This window comes from Caretta caretta, chromosome 4 (assembly GCF_965140235.1).
Source record: "Caretta caretta isolate rCarCar2 chromosome 4, rCarCar1.hap1, whole genome shotgun sequence".
In the NCBI taxonomy this organism is placed as follows: Eukaryota; Metazoa; Chordata; order Testudines; family Cheloniidae; genus Caretta; species Caretta caretta.
This window is the reverse complement of record NC_134209.1, coordinates 135,653,130-135,673,675: the sequence shown is the minus strand read 5'-3', so window position 1 is coordinate 135,673,675 and position 20,546 is coordinate 135,653,130. Positions and strand designations below refer to the sequence as shown.

At 41.5% G+C, this 20,546-nt stretch overlaps 1 protein-coding gene across 3 annotated transcripts in view; it reads right to left on the bottom strand.

Moving 5' to 3' along the window:
• Positions 1 to 15,790: 15,790 nt before the first annotated feature.
• The window catches only part of LETM1 (leucine zipper and EF-hand containing transmembrane protein 1), a 69,718-nt gene continuing 64,962 nt past the window's right edge, over positions 15,791 to 20,546 (bottom strand). For all 3 annotated transcript variants that reach the window (XM_048849105.2, XM_048849104.2, XM_075128107.1), the window contains one exon: positions 15,791 to 20,282. In XM_048849105.2, the coding sequence (XP_048705062.1) occupies positions 20,133 to 20,282 (150 nt within the window). In that variant the 3' untranslated portion in view covers positions 15,791 to 20,132. The remainder of the gene's footprint in view (positions 20,283 to 20,546) is intronic.

Sequence of the window (20,546 nt, the reverse complement as noted above, 5' to 3'; positions counted from 1 at the left end):
GAAGGAGTCATCAGCTCATCTAGTCTGATGTATAGATCACAGGCCATTAAATTTCACCTAGTTAACCCTGTACTGAACCTATTAGCTTATGTCTGGCTAAAGCATAAACTTCCAGAGAGGCATCTAGTTTTGATCTGAAGACATCAAAAGATGGAAAAATCTACTACTTCCATTGGTAGTTTGTCCCAGTGGTTAGTCACCCTTCATTTCCATTTTCTTCATTGCATTTTACATATACATTCCAGGAGCTTATTCTATAAATGAGCAACTGAGAATGAACTGCAATGTAATTCAGAGACTCTGTACTCTAAAGTTTGGCAGATATACCCAAAGTAACACTCCATAATCAAGGCCTTCATGGACTGGAAGCCTGAGGAGTTTGGATATAGACAATATAATTATATTTCCTTTCATTATATGACCCCATGCGGTAGATTCACCACCAGTTGTAGTCACTCTAATCTAGATCAGTGTCCATATTAATGAGGGACTGTGTTTGTGAACCTAGAATAGCAGCTACACAAGTAGGGAAGAACATAAAAATTAAACCATGTATTGTTCCCTTGAGATCACAGTTCTCCACCTGGTATGTTGAATTCCAAGCCTGCTTCTGCCCTCTCTTACTTCTGTAGTGTAAACATCCCAAGTTCATTAAGTGGATCCCAAACCACCTGCCTGAGAGAATCACATTTATCTCCCTCTAGGCCCAAACCCTTCATTTCCCTCATACAGCTGTCGAGGAGGCAGGAATTTACCCCCAAAATAGAAACTGCATGCGGCTATAAACCAGTACTTATCTGGGGGAAGACATCCCTTGTAATAACTGAGGGTATCGTTTGGATGTCACACAACTTCCTCTCCCTCCCGCAATAGTGCGACCAACACCTAGATACACAGGTTACACCCTCCAACCCAACCAAAAGTACCTTCTGTGTCCCATGCACAGGACACTAGTGCTGGGGCAGCGTGAGCAGAGACGGCCAAGTCCCAATCTCTACTGTATCACCTGCCATCTGTCGTCACCAGGAAGGTCAGCACTCCTGTGCAGAATCTGGATTGCTCCTTCAGCCTGGCCAGAGCTATGCCCCTGACTCGAGTCCCCAGGCCAGTCCCTTAGCCCCGTGTTAAGACTGTCGTTGAGCCTGCTACCTTCAGCGGCAGCAGCTACTGCAGCAGTAAGGCCTGAGTACACATGCATCCCCTCTCCAGCCCCACCCTATGTCAGCTGATTGGGCCAGAATAATTCCTATCCCCACCTGGGCAGATCTGAGCTTCTGTTCTGGAGTAGCATCCTTCCCCTGCAATAGGGAGCAGGCTGGCAGCAGGGAGTTGTGGTGGGATCTCCTCCCTTGAGCTCTACGGCCAGCTCTCCACACGGATCACCCTCAAACCAGGGCTGGGGCAGACCCTTTCACATGGCTGCTGATCTGGGGAGTGGGGGCGCTATGCTGCCAAAGGGCAAAGAAACAGCAGTTTTGGCTTACTGGAGCATGAGCAGATGGCAGGGAAGGAGGTGGCATCATCCAGGGAAACCCATGATATTATACAACAATGGTTAGTCAGCGGGTATGTGGGGATGATGGATTCTCATGGTGACGAGTATTGTCTCATTGTTACCTCAAGCTCCCTTGTCTGTTTCCTGCATCCACCCATCATCTTTTCTTTTAGATTGTAAGCACTTCAGGGCAGGCGCCATTTGTGTGTTCAGTGTTTATACCATGACTAGCCCAATGGGGCTAATCCCATGATTCTGGCCAATCCCATGATTGCACTACTGCAATACAAATCATGACCAACCACAGGCATGTATAATTATATAGCATTTCTTAGCCCAAAGGCCATACAATCTATGTAAATCAAATAACTGTGTCAATTCATAGTGCTTTCATTCGGATATGAATTTCATTATTCCATTAATCATAGCACCAGAATGAGCATAATTGCTCGAAAAAAGAAAGTGAACTGGCCCCACAAATGTAATGAGAACAGAGTCAATTGCAGCATTTAAAAATACAATTGTAATTGGTCATCAGTCAGAAAACATTCTGTTTGGACTTGATTAAGTCTTCCTAAGGGAAGCATTACTTTTTTGTCGTGAGGTTCAATTCTCTATTTTTAGATTACATTCTAGTCAATTAGTTTAGCACCTTCGCATTTGACCCAACCGGCTATTAATTTTTTTTTAAAGCCTTCCTCAATGGTACTTGGTATTTTCTGTTTGCTATACAATAACAGCATAAGTTGTCATCAGTTCCATAGCAATAGTTAAATCGGTTTTGCCCTTAAATAGCCTTTGAGAATAGACATACTAGGTTTATTGCTGTACATTTTGTTTTAGCCAAGTGACCTCCTTCTTATCATTTAAATCCTTCCGTAACATACTTCCTCTGCAAGCCCTTTCACCTCCACCACCAGACTAAATTTTAAAAATATACATGAATCACTTAAAGGTCCAGTGAATCATATGTTTGACTGGACCCCTAGAGTCAGATAAAGGGTCCAATCCTGAAAATACTGCCAAGAGAAGTACAGTCATGAACACTATACCGAGTAGTCAGACTCTGATCCTCAAAGTTATTTAAGGTCCTAACTCTCATTGAAATCCAGATTCTTTGAGGATCCGGTCCTAAATGAGTGATACATTTGTAAACGCCCTAAGGCTAGGACTCTATATAAACTCTATATCTTCCTCTGTTTAAGGCCAGAAGGGATCAGTGGATCACCTAGTTTGACCACCTGTCTACCAGGACACAATTTCACCCTGTTACCCCTACGTAGAGCCCAATAGCTTGGGTTGGACTAAAGCATTTCAGTTCTTAAGAGACTAAACTGTGAGCCACAGGAAAAGAACCAGAGCAACCAAGGTGCCACCAATGCTGGAGATTGCCATGATGGCAGGGAAATGATTAGGTGGGATATGCCGAGATGATCCTAACAGGCAATCTACACTCCATACTACAGAGTAAAGTAACCTGCACTCCTCCCCCGAGATCCCAGCCAAACCAAGTTGGGGGGAAATTCCCATGCCACCCCAAATCTGGCAATCCATTAGATCCCAAGCATGTGAGCAGGACACATCAGCTGCACATCTAAGAGAAAGGATTCTCTGTGCCTCAGATGACTGGTCCACCCTGTCCAGTGTCCCATTTCAAGCTCTGGCCAATCCTGGATGGAAAAAAGAAATACAAAAGCCAGAATACATCTGGTCAGTTGTGTGTGTGTGTGGGGGGGAGAATCCTTCCTGATCCTGCAGGCAAGCCCTGAAGTATGAGATTTGGTTATAGTCATTGTCTTAATGCAGAGCTGCAAGTGTTAGGAGCATGTTGATAGCAATGCAGAACTTCCTGTTCTTGCCACAACCCAGGAGGGAAAGGAATGAACATGGGAATGAACACTTCTACTTGATATTCCCCTTTCTGTACAATCAAGGATTACATCAACCTCTTTTGCCACAGCACCACACTGAGAGCTCAAATAGTTATCTGTAAAGACCCAAGTCCTTCTATGAGTCACTGCTTTTCCAAGGCAGCCTCTCATCCTGCTGATATAGCCTGCATTCTTGGTTTCCGGGTGTATTACCTTGTGTAGGCTGTATTAAAATGCATTTTGTTGGACTGTGATTATTTAACCAGGTGATTCATATCGCTCTAACAGGAAGCCACACTCCTCATTATTTACTGCCTTGCCAATCAATCTCATCTGCAACCTTTCCCAGCAAAGATTTTATATCATCATTGATAAAAATGTTAAACACTGGACCAAGACCCAATCTCTTGGGGACCCCATCAGATACAGCCCCACTCATTTATATCCCCCATTAATAACTACATGTAAAGATCAGTTAGTGAGCCAGTTTTTAGCCCATCTAATGTGTGCCTTGTTAATTCTATGTAATGCAAGTTTTTAAATCAAAATGTCCTGTGGTACTAAGTCAAATGCCTTGGAGAAATCCAAATATACTAATGTACATGTTCAAGTTACAGTGGGGGAGGTTTAGATTGGATATTAGGAAAAACTTTTTCACTAAGAGGGTAGTGAAACACTGGAATGCGTTACCTAGGGAGGTGGTAGAATCTCCTTCCTTAGAGGTTTTTAAGGTCAGGCTTGACAAAGCCCTGGCTGGGATGATTTAACTGGGAATTGGTCCTGCTTTGAGCAGGGGGTTGGACTAGATGACCTTCTGGGGTCCCTTCCAACCCTTATATTCTATGATTCTATGATTCTACATAGTTGGCTTTAGCAACTAGAGAAATAATCGTGCTAAAAAAACCCAAAACAGGTTTGTTTGACGAGACCTACCAACCGTGAAACTATGCTGAGCGGCTTTAACTATATTTTTAGTCTTTCTTTGTTAATAAAATCCCAAACTAACTGTTTCATTATTTTTCCCCACAATCAACATCAGGCTAACAGGTTCCTTTTTAAATATGGGAACTACATTGGCATTCTGCCAGTCCTTTGGAATTTCCCCCATTTTTCCAGATTTGCTAAAATTAACAGTGGTTTGGAGACCTCCTCTGCTAGCTCCTTTATGACTCTTACGTGTAAATTCTCCAGGCCTGTTGATTTGAAAATGTTTAATTTGAGCAGATGCTGCCTCACATTCGCCTTTGTTACAGATGGCGAACTTTCTGTTCCATCCACATGGGAGAAGGATAGATCACCCTGCTCCATTCCACATACAGAACAGACATATCTATTGACCATTTCGGCCTTTTCAGCATCCCTATTTCCAATTTATGCAGGGCTGAGCACAGTCAGCTCAAGTATTATTTACACTGCAATCAACATGTGGTAGGCACTGCAGAGACTGGAAAGACATGGCCTAAGATTTTCACAAGTGTTTAATAATTTGTAGGTATCTAATTTAAGCAACCTTGTAGGGGCCTGATTTTTCAGAAAGGGCTGAGCACCCACCCACTGAAAATCAGAACCCTTTTAGGTGGGTCAAATTGGGTGATTAAAATTGAGGCATCCAAAAATCACTAGTCACTTTTGAAAATCTTGGCATGAACCCTGTTCTGAAGAGTATATAAGATGCAACAGACAGAAGGGAGGAGCTTAAAGTGAAGCTGGGTTACTCTACTAAGATCAGATGGGATAGTGTAGCTCTTGCTGGCCACATTAAACAGTAAGTTAACACTTCTCACGGGCACTCTGCAGGGAAGTATATCTTAGGAAGAATCAGGTTGGTGAGCAGGGAATGGGAGGGAATTCAACACAGGGGGGAAATATGGAAAAAGAGGCACCGAAATGGGAGAAGGAAACCAATGGGGCATTGAGCCAGTAGCATCCTTGATGTAACAGAAAGGGAGATAGGAGCCAGGGAGGCATGGGACGCTGAACACAAAGCTACATGTTTGAACTGGATACATGTGGTGAGGGAGAGATAGGAGTGGCATCAAACAAGGGAGGGGAACATACTCCAATGGGGCAGGTGGGGAAGATGATTTCAGCAGCTGTGTTTTAGGTAGACTGAACGATGGCAAATACAATTACAGAGGATGTTTAGAGAGCATGAGGTAGCAATAATGAAGCCAAGCACTGGGAAGGGCCTGGACAAGTAGTTGGGCAGCTAAACAGGTCTGAAGGATCAGATTTCGGGAGGAAGAAATAGCAGGAGGGTAATAAACATCAAAGTGTAGTAGCAACCTAGGGCTTTTGTGCTTTGAACACATTTAACTTCTTGGTGTCTTTATTCTTTGCAGTCACTATTCTGAGAGTCATAGAATCATAGAATATCAGGGTTGGAAGGGACCTCAGGAGGTCATCTAAGTCCAACTCCCTGCTCAAAGCAGGACCAATCCCCAATTTTTGCCCCAGATCCCTAAACAGCCCCCTCAAGGATTGAACTCACAACCCTGGGTTTAGCAGGCCAATGGTCAAACCACTGAGCTATCCCTCCCCCCAGTCTAGTTTCACTGGAGTAATGTGATGTTATGCCCACTTACACTTTATTTGTGTTAAGCTCCAGGCACTAGAGCACAAATAGGCAACTACTACTAAGTGGTCATGGAGCGCCATCTAGTGAAAACAAACATTTTATCTGGCTTTACAGACTCACTAGTGGGTGGTACTTGTAGAGGACAGGACACAGAATCTATGTTAAATCTAGACAGAAAGACAAAGAGCGATTTTTCTGAGCATTCTTGGGTCACACCTGGTCATGGGTTTTTAAGCAGATTCCCTCGTGACACGAATGAGTTCTGCTTAAGAACTGACAGCACAACATGCACCCTTGCATACATGGATTTATACAGCATTGGCAGTCCTTCATTTTCATGATATGGCCGAGCATTTAGGGAAGGGGAGTGAGATTCCATTCCTGGCTCTGCTCAGACTCACTGGGTCACTTCACCTTGTCTTATTCTTCTATAAAAGGTGGAAAATGACTCTCACCTGCCTGCGGGGAAAGCTCTGTTAACCGATTGCTTTAAAAAGGCTTTAAGGGCTTGATCCTACTCTACTGAAGTCAAAGGGACTTTCACTATTGACTGCAATGGGAACAGGATCAAGCTTCTGATAAAACATGCTGGATTCATTTACCTTCCTCAATATAGTTCTCTTTGTATACACAAAACAAACAAGAAGCATAGTACTTTGATTAAAGTACTATGCAATATAAAGTCAAATTAGGGGAGGAAAGCTGGTCATGTGGTAAAGCCACTGACCTAGGACTCAAGGACAAAACCCAGCTCTCCTGTCTCTGCCCTGGATTCCTTCTGACCATGGACCATTCAACCTCTGGGCATCAGTTCCCCATCTATACAATGGGGACTATACTAGCCTAGGTCACAGGGAGGTGTGAGGATTAATGTAGGAGAAGTGCTCAGATTATTTATTTAGATTTCATGCCAAAATAAGAAGTTCCTACTGCAGAGCATTCAGCCAGCGCTCTAGCCACCCTTGCTAAGAGATTTAGGTCATGATTTTTAAAACTGACAAGTGAGCTTGGGGATGCCTCCATTTTTGGGTACCTAAACTGAGACATCTTAAAGGGTCTGATTTACAGATTGGGGCCTTTGCACTTGCTGGAAAGAAATCAGGCGCCTTTAAAGGTGTCTCAAGCTAAGCACCCCAAATTAAGCACCACGTCACTAGATACTTGTTAAAAATCCTGGCCTTCAAAAACACTCCTGTTGGAGTTACAAAATTTGGGGTAACATTTTCAAAAGCACCTAAGTGACTTAGGAGTCAACATCTCATTGAAAGTCAATGGAATTTAAGCATGTAGAAAGCTATGGGACTTAGGCCCTTAGGACTTAGAAGCCTAAGTCATTTAGCACTCATGAAAGTTTTACTCAAATAGTAAGTATAATCCCATTCAAATTCTTGATTTGTGTAACAAATGTTACTTGGTATTACACTGATCTTTGATATTGGTCCCCACCATTTACATCAATTATAACACAGAACCCATTCCTTGTTTCCTTACATCAAAAATGCAAAGCTCTCTGATTTCTTTAGGCTTCTCCAGCATGTATCCAACAGCTGCTGTGCCCAGGCAATCTTTGAAACAAAATGTTTTCTGTGGTTTTGTTCCATCTACTGGGGCCAGAGTTTAGGTTGAGCGCTCATCCTTAGCTTCCTCGGCTGGGGTCCCACTTCAATAGAGCTGTGCATCTTACAACCCCAATGGAGTCAACCTTGAAAGCACTGTGCAGTCAGCATGCTGAGCTCCTGGCACGAGATGGAATGTAGTTTTGATGGGGTTCTGAGGAAACCACTCCCGAGGCATTTACTGCAACACAGTCTTTGCTGGTGGGATTGGAGCTGGTAACTAAGTCAGGACAAAAAGGCCAGGGAGCACACAGACCCACTACCAAAAACTTCTGATCAGTAAGAAAATGAAGAGAATTATCTTGCTCCCTGGCTATTTACTGACAATACAATCCTGACCAAGCAAAGGTCCTGAATTTCAGGCTCTCCAGGCCAGTATATGCCCCTGAAATGCATAGTGAAGCCAACCTAAGCCCCAGCGTAGACAGCGTTAGGTCGACAAAAAAATTCTTCTATCACCTCTCAGAGAGGTGGATTTATTACAGCGAAGGAAGAACCCCTTCCATAGCTGTAGTATGTGTCTACACTACAGTGGTAAACCTGCAGCACTGTGGATGAACCACTGCAGTGTTTCTAGTGTAGATGTACTCAGAGTTCAGGCCCAGAGGCTGAAACCGATTACAAGGCAGCAGTATGCTTCTCCCCCTTTGGCTAATGAACAGAGAAGCATTGAAACATATTCTGCAGGCAAGAGGATCCAGCCCCATTCAGCCTTTGAGAATAGTGGGAAGACGTATCAAAATAAGGAGAGCAAAAAACCCAACAAAAATAAAATAGGGATCTTAGAAAAATTCTCCCTTTCTCCAGAAAGAGTAAATCTCTATTTACTGTCTAGGAGGACAAAGAACAGATTCCCTCCCAATATTTCATTGTGCCTTACCTTTGTTTTGGGTGTAGTGCAGTGATCTAAACATACAGGTGGGAGCCAGAAGCTCTTGAGTTCTACTCTCAGCTATGAACGCTGACTCCCTTCCATTACTTTGGACAGACAGAATCACATCAAGTTGGAGCGAGGTTAGGAATGAAGTATTTCAGGGGCCAGTCTGAACTGCCCCTGGCATGTACATTCAGATTCAGAAGTATTTTTGCAGCTGAACACAATCCCTTTTCTTTACTATTGTCAAATGTCATTGGGGGGTAAGAAAATGGAACGGTTGTGTGTTTCAACAGCAAGTGTAAACCTACTCCTCCATACTACGTTGGTATCCAGTTAATTATCTGCCTATATCTTATGTAGGCAGTGAATATATTTACTTGATACCTTTCTCAACCAAACTAAATCTTATCAAAAAAGGTAATAGTATTGACACAACACACTTAGAATTATTTAAGGCATTTGACTTGATACCATGTGACATTTTGATTAAAAAACTAGATCCATTTTTAAATTAACATGGCACACATTAAATGGATTGGAATACTTGTGGCACCTTAAAGACTAACCAATTCATTTGAGCATAAGCTTTCGTGAGCTACAGCTCACTTCATCGGATGCATACTGTGGAAAATACAGAAGATGTTTGTTTTTATACACACAAATCATGAAAAAATGGATGTTTATCACTACAAAAGGTTCTCTCTCCCCCCACCCCACTCTCCTGCTGGTAATAGCTAATGTAAAGTGATCACTCTCCTTACAATGTGTATGATAATCAAGGTGGGCCATTTCCAGCACAAATCCAGGGTTTAACAAGAAAGTCGGGGGGGGGGGGGTTAGGAAAACAAGGGGAAATAGGCTTGAATAGAGACTGGGAGTGGCTAAGTCATTATGCAAGGTAACCTAAGTTAATTGTATCCAATTTGCAAATGAATTCCAATTCAGCAGTCTCTCGCTGGAGTCTGGATTTGAAGTTTTTCTGTTGTAATATTGCAACTTTCATGTCTGTAATCGCGTGACCAGAGAGATTGAAGTGTTCTCCGACCGGTTTATGAATGTTATAATTCTTGACATCTGATTTGTGTCCATTTATTCTTTTACGTAGAAACTGTCCAATTTGACCAATGTACATGGCAGGGGGGCATTGCTGGCACATATCACATTGGTGGATGTGCAGTTGAACGAGCCTCTGATAGTGTGGCTGATGTTATTAGGCCCTGTAATGGTGTCCCCTGAATAGATATGTGGGCACAGTTGGCAACGGGCTTTGTTGCAAGGATAGGTTCCTTGGTTAGTGGTTCTGTTGTGTGGTATGTGGTTGCTGGTGAGTATTTGCTTCAGGTTGGGGGGCTGTCTGTAGGCAAGGACTGGCCTGTCTCCCAAGATTTGTGAGAGAGTTGGGTCATCCTTCAGGATAGGTTGTAGATCCTTGATAATGCGTTGGAGGGGTTTTAGTTGGGGGCTGAAGGTGACGGCTAGTGGCGTTCTGTTATTTTCTTTGTTAGGCCTGTCCTGTAGTAGGTGACTTCTGGGAACTCTTCCGGCTCTATCAATCTGTTTCTTCACTTCCGCAGGTGGGTATTGTAGTTGTAAGAATGCTTGATAGAGATCTTGTGGGTGTTTGTCTCTGTCTGAGGGGTTGGAGCAAATGCGGTTGTATCGCAGAGCTTGGATTAAATGGATTAAAAACCAGCTAGCTGATAGGCCTCAAAATGTAACTGTAAACGGGGAATCATTGTCAAGAAGTTGCATTTCCAGTGCAGTCCCACAAGGATCGGTTCTTGGCCCTATGCAATTTAACCTCATCATCAATGTCTGGGAGAAAACATAAAATCACCACTGATAAAGTTTGCAGATGACACAAATTGGGGGAGTGGTAAATAATGAAGATAATACAGTATTTGGCACTGGTGCAACTGCTGCTGGAATATTGTGCCCAGGACTGGTGCTCACAATTCAAGGAATTGACTTAATTTCTCTGCACCTCAGCTCCCCATCTGTAAAACGGGGATAATACTTCGTCTTGTCTTGTCTACTTGAATTACAGACTCTCCAGAGAAGATATTCTGTCTGTACAGTACCTCATACAACATTTCAGTGATTTCGGCTGGGGCTCTAGTTCCTACTGAGATACAAAGGATAAGGAACAGTACTTAATGATTTCTATGGTTTAGAAATCCTGGTTTTCACTTCCTATACACTATATATATATATATATATATATATATATATATATATATATATATATATATATATATATATATATATATATATATATATCACACGAGTGAGAGTGATCTCAGTTTTTAAATATTTTTCTAAACTCTGAGTGGAGTAGGAGAATGTTTGTAGTAGGTTTCTAATCCTTGTGTACTCTGCATTCATTTTTGTGTATTCCTGGATATAAAGGTTTCTCTGAAGTTTATATATCCTTCACAGGTCAAAATTCTTCTGTGGCTAATTAGCATGTACAAGTTTACATGCACCAAATCTACCGTGGTTTTCAAGTATTAATTTCTCTCTTTCTGCTGGCACAAAAGATTTCTGCTATGTGTGGTTTTTCTCTTGTCTTAAGTCCAGTGTGGCAGCATTCAAAGAGATGTCCTAATTTTTACTGCTCAGATTGTTGCTTAGTCAGGCCCATCTCTCAAAATCTGACTTGAGAAGACCTTCTGTGAGGAGCTAAGTCAACTCTTGAGAACAATCGTTTAAAATGATTTGCTGGTACTTCAATATCGAAATAAGAACTGAGTAATTGCAGCCAGTTGTGGCAGAGAACGTCTGTGCTGCTTTTCCCTGCAGTTTAACTCAGACTTTGAAATGTTAAAGTTTCCACATTTAATCAGGTGATATATCCTGGAGAGGTAAGAAAAACACCACCACCTCTTCCCCTCCCTCATCCAAATATATTTGACTAAGTAATAAGATGTATAAGGTCCTTGTTTCACTTTGACTTCTCAGTAACATGCCTTACACGGTAGGATTAGACTTGAGACACCATCTGAAATCACTTAGGGACTATTAAATCCTTTCCAGTCAATGCCTCCTAGTTTCTTGAGGGTTTTCAGCACTTTATCTATGTGAACTCCATAATCGTTAGTCAATGTTAAGCCGGGCCCAGTCTCATCATGACTATATGAAAGAAGGAACTTACTTCCTGAAGTAAAATTGCAGAGGGATCTTCACAAAGAGTTACTTTTGACTACTGAATCTAGTTTGTGTTTCACTATTGTATATTAAACACACAATATACAAAATCCAATAAAAACTAACAGGAGACTTCAGAACCAGCATTACTTTCCAACTATATACACAAGTGAGCTAATAGAATGCACACACAAAAATTACATCCCTTTGCGTTTTTCCTTACATCAAGGTGTGTCCAGAAAACACTTTGTATTTAAAACAAATCTAGTTTATAGATGTAAGAGAAATGTAAAGTACTCTCTCATTTACATTGTATTTCCTACAGATGAATGCATATCTATCAGTAAAGACAATGATGGATCCAGAGTTCAATGTATTTTGAGAGTATTAAAAACACCTATCATTGTTGTAATTAAGTCCTCCTCCACAAACTAAACTATAATTAAATGAAACATTATGATAAAAGCCAAAGGTGTAACTGAGAATTTGGCTCAAGAACTGTTTCATTAAAGATAAATGTTAATCCTTAACCCACCTCATCTTATGTATTTAGGTATTTTAAAACTATCTGCTGTCTGGAGACTCCTTTATCTGGTGCAATACTTTGACACTGAGGCCCCAGGTCGGCAAGATACTTTTACATTGTAAGATCTTTAGGGCAGGGTCCACCTCTTTGTCGTATTCAGTGATGCCTACCAAAATGGGGGTCTGGTGCATTAGTGGAGATCCTATGTGCTACTTCAATACAAATAACAAACGTTAAGAGGAATACAAGAAGTCCCACTGATTTGAATGAGGCTACTAATATGCTTAGAATTAAGGATGTACTTAAGTGCCATTCTGAATTGGGGCCCTCCCCCTGCCTCAATGTTTGCAAACTACCAGAAGAGTAGGTAAACTGACAATAAATCATAACAGCTCTTTCATACAAAAAAACATTTATTTTGTTATTTATTGGATATACTGTAGACTTCACAAGTTTGCCATGCTAAATCATTATTAAACTAACAGTATTAAAGAGATTACACACCGTATTTCATTTTTCTGCTCTCTCTCTTTTTTACTTCCTCCTCACCTAACATTGCCAGGAGACTCATTTCAGCTTGGAACAATTTTTGACGGTCAAGTCATCAGTGTCTGGTGACAGACATTTAGCTTTTAACTACTGAATAACGGCGCTAGAAAAGAACGGCTAAATCCTGCTCACCTTACTCAGGCAAATAATCCCCCTCAAAATCAATGGGACTTTTGCATGAGTAAGGAAAAACCGGTTACCTACCTTTTGTAACTGTTCTTCTTCATGACGTGTTGCTCATGTCCATTCCATGTTAGGTGTGCGTGCGTCACCTGCTCTGTTGCTGGAGATTTCCCCTCCCGGTGGTATCTGTAGTACCGGCTCTAGCAACCGCTGGAGGCCCGCGCTCATGCAAAGATCCTGCGCCCCTCTAGTTCCTTCTTGCTATCAACTCTGATGGTGGGGCAGGAGGGCAGGTCATAGAATCGACATGAGCAACAATCTCAAAAAACAGTTATGAAAGGTAGGTAGTTGTTTTCTGAGTGCTTGCTCATGTCCATTCCATATTAGGTGACTCGCAAGCAGTGTCTTTGGTGGTGGGCCGATTGCAACACAGCTCTCCTGAAACTAGCATTGAGGCCTGAGGTGTTTTCTCAAGACCGCCAGTGTATAGAGGTCCAGGGACTGCAACATGGCTCTGGAGTCTTTAAGGCCATGCAGCTTTGCATCCATCTGGTCCAAGAACAGTGAGGACCCTTTTAATGGAAGGTCCTGCCCCAGCTGCTGCATCTCCTGCAACAGCCCCGAAGACTGCAGCCACGAACTGCGCCTCATAGTGACTGCCAATGCCATCAACCTGGCTGCCGTGTCCGCTGCATTTAAGGCAGCTTGGAGGGAGGTTCTGGCCACCGTCTTTCCTTCCTCCAAGATGGTTGAGAATTCCTGCCACGTGTCTTCGGCCAGGGAGTCTTTAAATCAGGCCATGGAGTCCCAAACACCAAAATTGTATTGCCCCAGCAGCACCTGCTGGTTTGTGATGTGGAGTTGGAGGCTTACAGTAGAAAAAAACATTTCTACCAAAAAGATGTAAGCGCTTTGCCTCTTTATTCTTTGGGAGTAGCACTGGCCTGGCCTGGCCCGGCCCTGCCTATCCTGCTCATTGGCTGTGGCGACCACCAGAGAGCCTGGGGACGGGTGGGAGAACATGTATTCAAACCGTTTTGCCGGCACATAATACTTCTTTTTTGTCCTCTTAGAGGTTGGGGGCAGAAATGAGCGAGTCTGCCAAAGCACCTTTACCAGTTTAAGTACCTCCTGATGCATAGGCAGCACCATCTTGGTGGGAGTTGTAGACACCAGAATATCAAAAATGGGGTCTGTTGTCTCTGAGCTCCTCTGCCTTCCAGGCCCAGGTTGGCAGCCATCCTCTTGAGGAGCTCCTGGTGGGCTCAAAGGGAGGCATGGGGATAACTGGACCCACGGGCGTCCCACTCGGGGCAGATGAGGAGGATGTCACTGGTGGAAAAGGGGCCAGGTCCTCAGCCTCCCCTGGGGCCCTCTCAAATGTGGCTGCCACGGGGGTTTTTGTACCATGGTCTGAATCTGAGGCTGGTTCTGGTACCGACTGGGACAGGGTTGTAGCCTATCGCTCAGAGGTCACCACACATGGGGTGCGTGAAAACTGTCCCAGTACTGCTGGGAATCCCCACTGGTTCCCACTGGACTGGCACTGCCCTGGAGGCCATGGGCACGTCAATGGACTGGCACCAACGTCTGCCTGGTATGAGGGGTGATGGCACCTCTTCCATGAGGGCGCTGACTCCCTCTCAGAGTCACACGAGGATCCCTCGTACAAAGACAAGGGCAGTGCTGGGGAGTGAGGCCTCAGTACTGGTGAACAACTACGGGGGGTGTCTGGTGCCAGGACTCCGGTATCCAGCACTGGACCTCAGGGGACCAGTGCTGACTAGCCGGAAACTGGCGTCGGATCTCTGGTGACCGATGCCTGGGGCGGTGCCTTTGCTGGGGCAACTGGTGACAACCTGCCGGAGACCAGCATCTTGATGCCAGCAACCTGCTGGGAAATAAGATCCATGACAGGCTGGGGACCACTGTGCCACTGTCTTAGGTGGCTCCCCAATGGCAGGCTGGTGGTCCTTCAGTGTGGGAGGAACCGGTAGGGCCATTAGATCCCTGGTGGCCTGAAAGGCTTCTGGCACGGAAGGTTTCTCACATGTGCCATGCCTCTTCTAGTCCCAGGTGTACGGGGTAGGTCCCACTAGGTACCATGGGCAGGGTAGCCTCTGCAGCCATACACCCTTAAGTGGATGGTGAGTGGCCCAAAGCAGGTCACATTTTGCTCCCCAGGTCTCCTTGGGTCATGGAGGAGTGCCCTCTTTTGGTACATTTCTTGTGCCACTTTCCCAGTACCAGAGATGTACATCGGTGATGAGAGGGTCCTGGTACTGGGACGTGCTCGATGCAGAGTCCAATTGACTTAGCTCGGAGGCCGGTGTAAGCATGTCTTCCGCAAGCCGGGCTTTCAACCTGATACCCTTGTCTTTTTGAGTGCAGGGTCTGAAACTCCGACAGATCCTGCACTTATCTTTCACACGAGACTCCCCCAGGAACTTTAAATAGCTGGAGTGAGAATCACTCACGGGCATGCGTTTAGTGCATGCAGCACATGGCTTGAAACCTGGAGACCTGGCATGCTCCAGTCCGTCTTGGGAGCAACATCCCTTAAGGGAACTAACTAACAACTATAATTATCTCTTTACAGCAATGTATCAACAAAACAAACCACTGGTAGAAGGCTTGCTGAAGCAAGAGAGAAGACTTTTCCAGCAACCGTCATGGGAGTAAGAGGGAACTGGAGAGGCGCAGGGTAGGCGACGCCCCTTATACCGGCGCATGAGCGTGGGCCTCCAGGGGGTGCTATAGACGGCCCTATGGATACCACTGGGAGGAAAATCTCCGGAAACAGCGCACGCAGAGCATGCACACCTAATATGGAATGGACATGAACAAGCACTTGAAGAACCAGTATTTTAGACCTTAGTACTTTATCTGCCCTCTGTCATCCTGTAGTTGTAATCCTGGATCCGCCATTTATCAAACCTGTGGCTGGTAACTCATCTAAGCAGCAATAAATAAGAGTCAAGTCATAAAAAGAAGCAACATCCCTGGTGTAAAAATATTACAAGTTTATTAAAACTTAAGACATTACACATTCTAATAAACTTCCCCCAAAAAATTTATATTGTACTGTGGCAAGTTTAGGACCAGTATGCTCAGAGCACAGAGAGTAAGTGACCTTTAGATAGTGTTATAAAATGGGCTGAACTCCTTAAACTGCAACAACAAATCTCAAAAAAGTAGAATTAAATATGGGACTTCTTTAAAATTAAAAATATACTGCATAATTTGAAATAAATCTCAAGTTCAAAGTAAACAAATGCTTTAAAAAATATATACTAAAAAAATCTAAAAGCTTAAGTCACTAGCAGCACACATGTTTAGATATATATAAATTACATGTAGTATTCCAAACTGCACAAATCAGAAGAGCCAGTCCCTTTCACAAAGCCTACCATTTAAGGCAAAGAGATCCATGCCTGCATGCAGCCCCAATGAAATCAACACAGCTCTGTACAGAGGCATAGGTCTGCCCACACATTTCTCTTTGCAGGATCGGAGACCCTAGCTATACATTCTAAGCAAAGATATTTGAAAAGCATTTATATGCCAAGACCCAAGTTTAATGTTCTGTGTTTCTCCTACATGAATGCAGCTCCCTGCACACTTCAGGAATTAATGAGGTCATCTATTCTCACAAGAAAAACAATGAATCTCAAAAACTCAGGTCTTGGGAATCAAAAAGCTTTCAGACTACTGGTTTGTAATTGAAAGTTATTCATGTATCCTGTCTGCATTTAAGATCTTGCTTTTCTTTCTACCCCCCCTCCCCCCGGCCAATTATTTCAAATACTCTTTTAAGATATTAGTTCAAGTTTATAGAGCTTTATGAATTTCTTTAATGCTTTTTGGTAGGGTGTAATGTACACATCAAAACAAATGAGGCAAAAAAAAAGAAAAACTGCCTTTTTCAGGTCTGATCCAATTCCTACTGAACTCAATGGAAAAACTCCCATTACCATCACTAAAAGTTCAAACAGAAAAACAGTTAATATTAGTATCTTTTAAAGATGACAAGTGCTCCATAAAATTAACCTTCTGGTACCGAGCTGGCAGACAGATTTAACAATTGCATGTGATTGCTGATGAAGAGCTGAGTGAAAGTGGGTATTTGAAAAAAACATGAGCTGGAAAGAACTGTTTAACTGATGAAATATGACTAAGTTAGAAAAGTACCTAATTATGTCATAGGCAGAAGATAAAGGACATACTACTTTGCTCTATTTCACTAACTCTGTTGTCAAACTGGAATTTTTTGGTAAGCCATAAGTAATAAAGATTCATATGTAATTTCCCCGCTAAATTGTTTATCAAATCAGACTGTTACCTGAACTTGAAACAGATATAACAATGATCTTACTGCTTGCCTAACTGAGTTTGAAGGATCAGCTTGTGTAACTCATAAGCTCATTCAAATATCATAAAACCTTTCAATAAATTTAAACAAAATATGTAGACCTCCTGATTAAATAGTTCATAGAGGAGCAAGTTCTATGACCAGCTATTGTACATCTAAAAGCCATCAATCCCTTCTGAAGTATTTTATTTATTCTTTTGGTCTAGATAAGAGGCAGTAAAGCTCTTGATTTGAAGCCCAGTCCTGCCAAACCCCCACCCCCGTTAACCTGTGTAGTTTAAAAGACTTCCATAAAAGTACCTAAGGAAGGGTTTTGCATTTGGGGCCCTTGGTGATTAACTGAAGCGTGCCAACATTTTTGAGACCTGCAGAACATGCAGTAAGTCTAGCTAGTCATGGATTTGCCCACTTACTATATAAAATGGCAGATAACGCTCGCCATTAAGAATTCTAGGCCACGTATCTTGGATGTCCAATATTTTTCAAAATAAATTAACACATTTAGCTATTGCTGATTTATACATGATTTATTTAAAACTCTTTAGATGACAGGGGAAACTGACATTGGTTATTGAAATCAGTGCTTTTAAATTAACTGATTCAAGTATCTCAATATATCAGTTTTCAGGTGAGTCCAAGAGGAAAAACGTTTAGCCATAAATGTATCAGAATGCATTTAATAAGGATGTTGTTTAAAAACATCCATCACCTACTTTAGGGAGCCTCTCTCATTCACTCTACCTAATATTTCAAATGAACAAAAGACACAACCAAACTTACCAGGGACAAAATGTCTCAATGCCTTGGTAAGTACAGCCCACGGTATGGAATACTGGGCAAGTTTTAGCCTTAAAGGTTATAGTCAAATTATAAATACACATCTTGAAACTGACTTCATGCCGGAATCTATACCTCACCCTTACTTAAAGGAAAGCAGATATGCCCATCCATTAAAAAAAATACAGTAAAAGAATCGCAAAGATCATAATACTTTGTAATTTCAACCTGTCCACAGGTGGAATACAGTTTACTCAGTAAGATGCAATTACAGTGCTTCTCAGGAGAATCAGTCACATTACCCATTGTAAGCATCTTTCTTTACAAACTGCCTAGTTTACAGACTTAAAAATGTTCTACAGCTGTGAACTAAACATTTTTACCCAGCTTCTAAGATTAGCTAACAAACTGTACATTGCCACAGCAAAATGTACAAGAAGCAATTCAATAAATATAATGATCCACCATGCAAGTAAGAATGCCCAAACTATATTCTTTTCCACTAACTTGGAGTTTCTATAAACATTTTAGTTTACAGTGTAGTTGTAGCCATATCGATCCCATGTCTCTATAAACATTTTTGTCATTCTAATTCAGATTTAACACAAAAAAATAAAGAATTACACTGAAATGTGTTTGGGAGTCAAAACTTTTGAAATATTACGTAATTTTTACTATAGAAAAAAGGTACAGACTCCATTCTCCTCCATGTACAGCATTCTAGTTGCAGGTTTAACATGTATAAATATGATAATTACAAAAATTTGAGACTATGACCTACTGGATGCAAAATGAAAAGAACACTGGTGAAAGTCATAATATTAGTATTCCTTGGCAAATTAAATCTGAAATTTAAGAAACAAGGGGAAATTTAGACTGATCAGAAAATAAATTAATACACTAAAATTGTCAATATTTGTGCTTTAAATCTTCAGTTTTTAAAAAAAGACATGGAGTAGTAAATCCAGATCCACTAGTTGCAAATATTAATTTATTACTTAATTAGAGAAGAAACTGAATAAAAGAACCAGTTAACCAGAAAGCAAACCATGTACTCAAAACATTGTTTATACCAGATATTTGGTAACATTGCAGTAAGTAAGGCCATGAGATGAACAGATTTACATAATGTTTTCTGACTGTCACGTGGTTAGTGATTTCATACCTGAGATGAAAAATCAAGAGGTAAGAAAGCCTGTTATGTTGTATACAGGATTCAGGTAGATGAGAACGAACATTTTGTTATAACTGCAATTTTTAAAAATATATGTAAAATACCACCATTGGCATTTTCTCCTTCCAATTACTTTAGCTACTGTATTTAAATATGCACTCTCCCATTTATGTGTCAGAACACATTCTGAAAGTATGTTAAAGGTTCCTGTTTCCCCAATGCTTTAATAATTCATATGGAATTATGAGAACTGCCTTAGAAGTAACCACTCCCACTTTTCAAACACAATAAGCTTAAGGCACTCATAAAAATCATTCTTCATTGGAGGTTTCAGTTCTACTGAATTTCTCTTTCATAAAAAAAGTGACAGATAAAACAGCTGATTTAACACAAGAGATCAGAGTATGCCACATTCTGTATTAGTAAAGCAACAGTTTAGCGGACGGATATGAAGCTCAGAAAAATTAAATAATCTAAACACTTACTATTGATGCCACAGCCCCTTCAGTAGTGTCAAGGGAAAATGAAATATTTTGATGAAAGGAAAAATTTATATTAAACTACGCAAAAAGCTCAAGGAGGAAGCAGAAGAACAATGTTGGACCTTGTTTAACGGTTGCTGATCAGATGTTTACATGATGCAAGGAAATAAATTACATTCACACATGTTATTCCATGATAGATACACTATTTATACTAATGTTTTGGAAACTATCAAGTTTCGTGATTCACTACACCACAGTGATGACTGCAAATACATGATTCCAAAGCGAAGAACATGCTCTTAAAGAATCATATGGTTTTCATCTTCATGAATGATGGTAAAATCACTTGCTTGATTATAGAAATTATTTGATTCCATATTCCACAAAATATACCTTTGATTTGCCACTAGCAAACTCATTTAACAGACAAAGCATTAACATTTTTCATCATCACAGAATCTCAACTGATATATATACAGGCTTTAGTACACTGGAAGATAAGCTGTATTGGTTAAATTGGACTTTACTTCAGATTCTGAAGTTTAATTATTTACTTCCACAGCTTCTTTCTCAACCTTTTCTTTTGCCTTCTCTTTTTCTTCCAGTTTCTCTTCTTTCTGAAGCAGTGCCATAATCTCAGCAACCTGACTTGTAGAGATATCAATGTCTTCTTTGTCAATTAATTCTACCACCTACATGAACATAAAAAAGGAAATCCACAAAAACATTAATTTTTACATAGGTGAAGTATTCTGACACCCTAAATCTAATTAGTAGACAAATAGCTCTCTCATATAGGTCTAAGCAAAACAGAGTTATTCCGCTGGTTGCATGTGATCGTATACTAAAATCCAGTTTTGCAATATTTTTAAAAATTATAAAATCCAGTGGCTTTTTGATGACTCATGTAAAGTGGCTGGAGATCTAAGCTCAGTTCCTAATGAACTGTCCTTGTC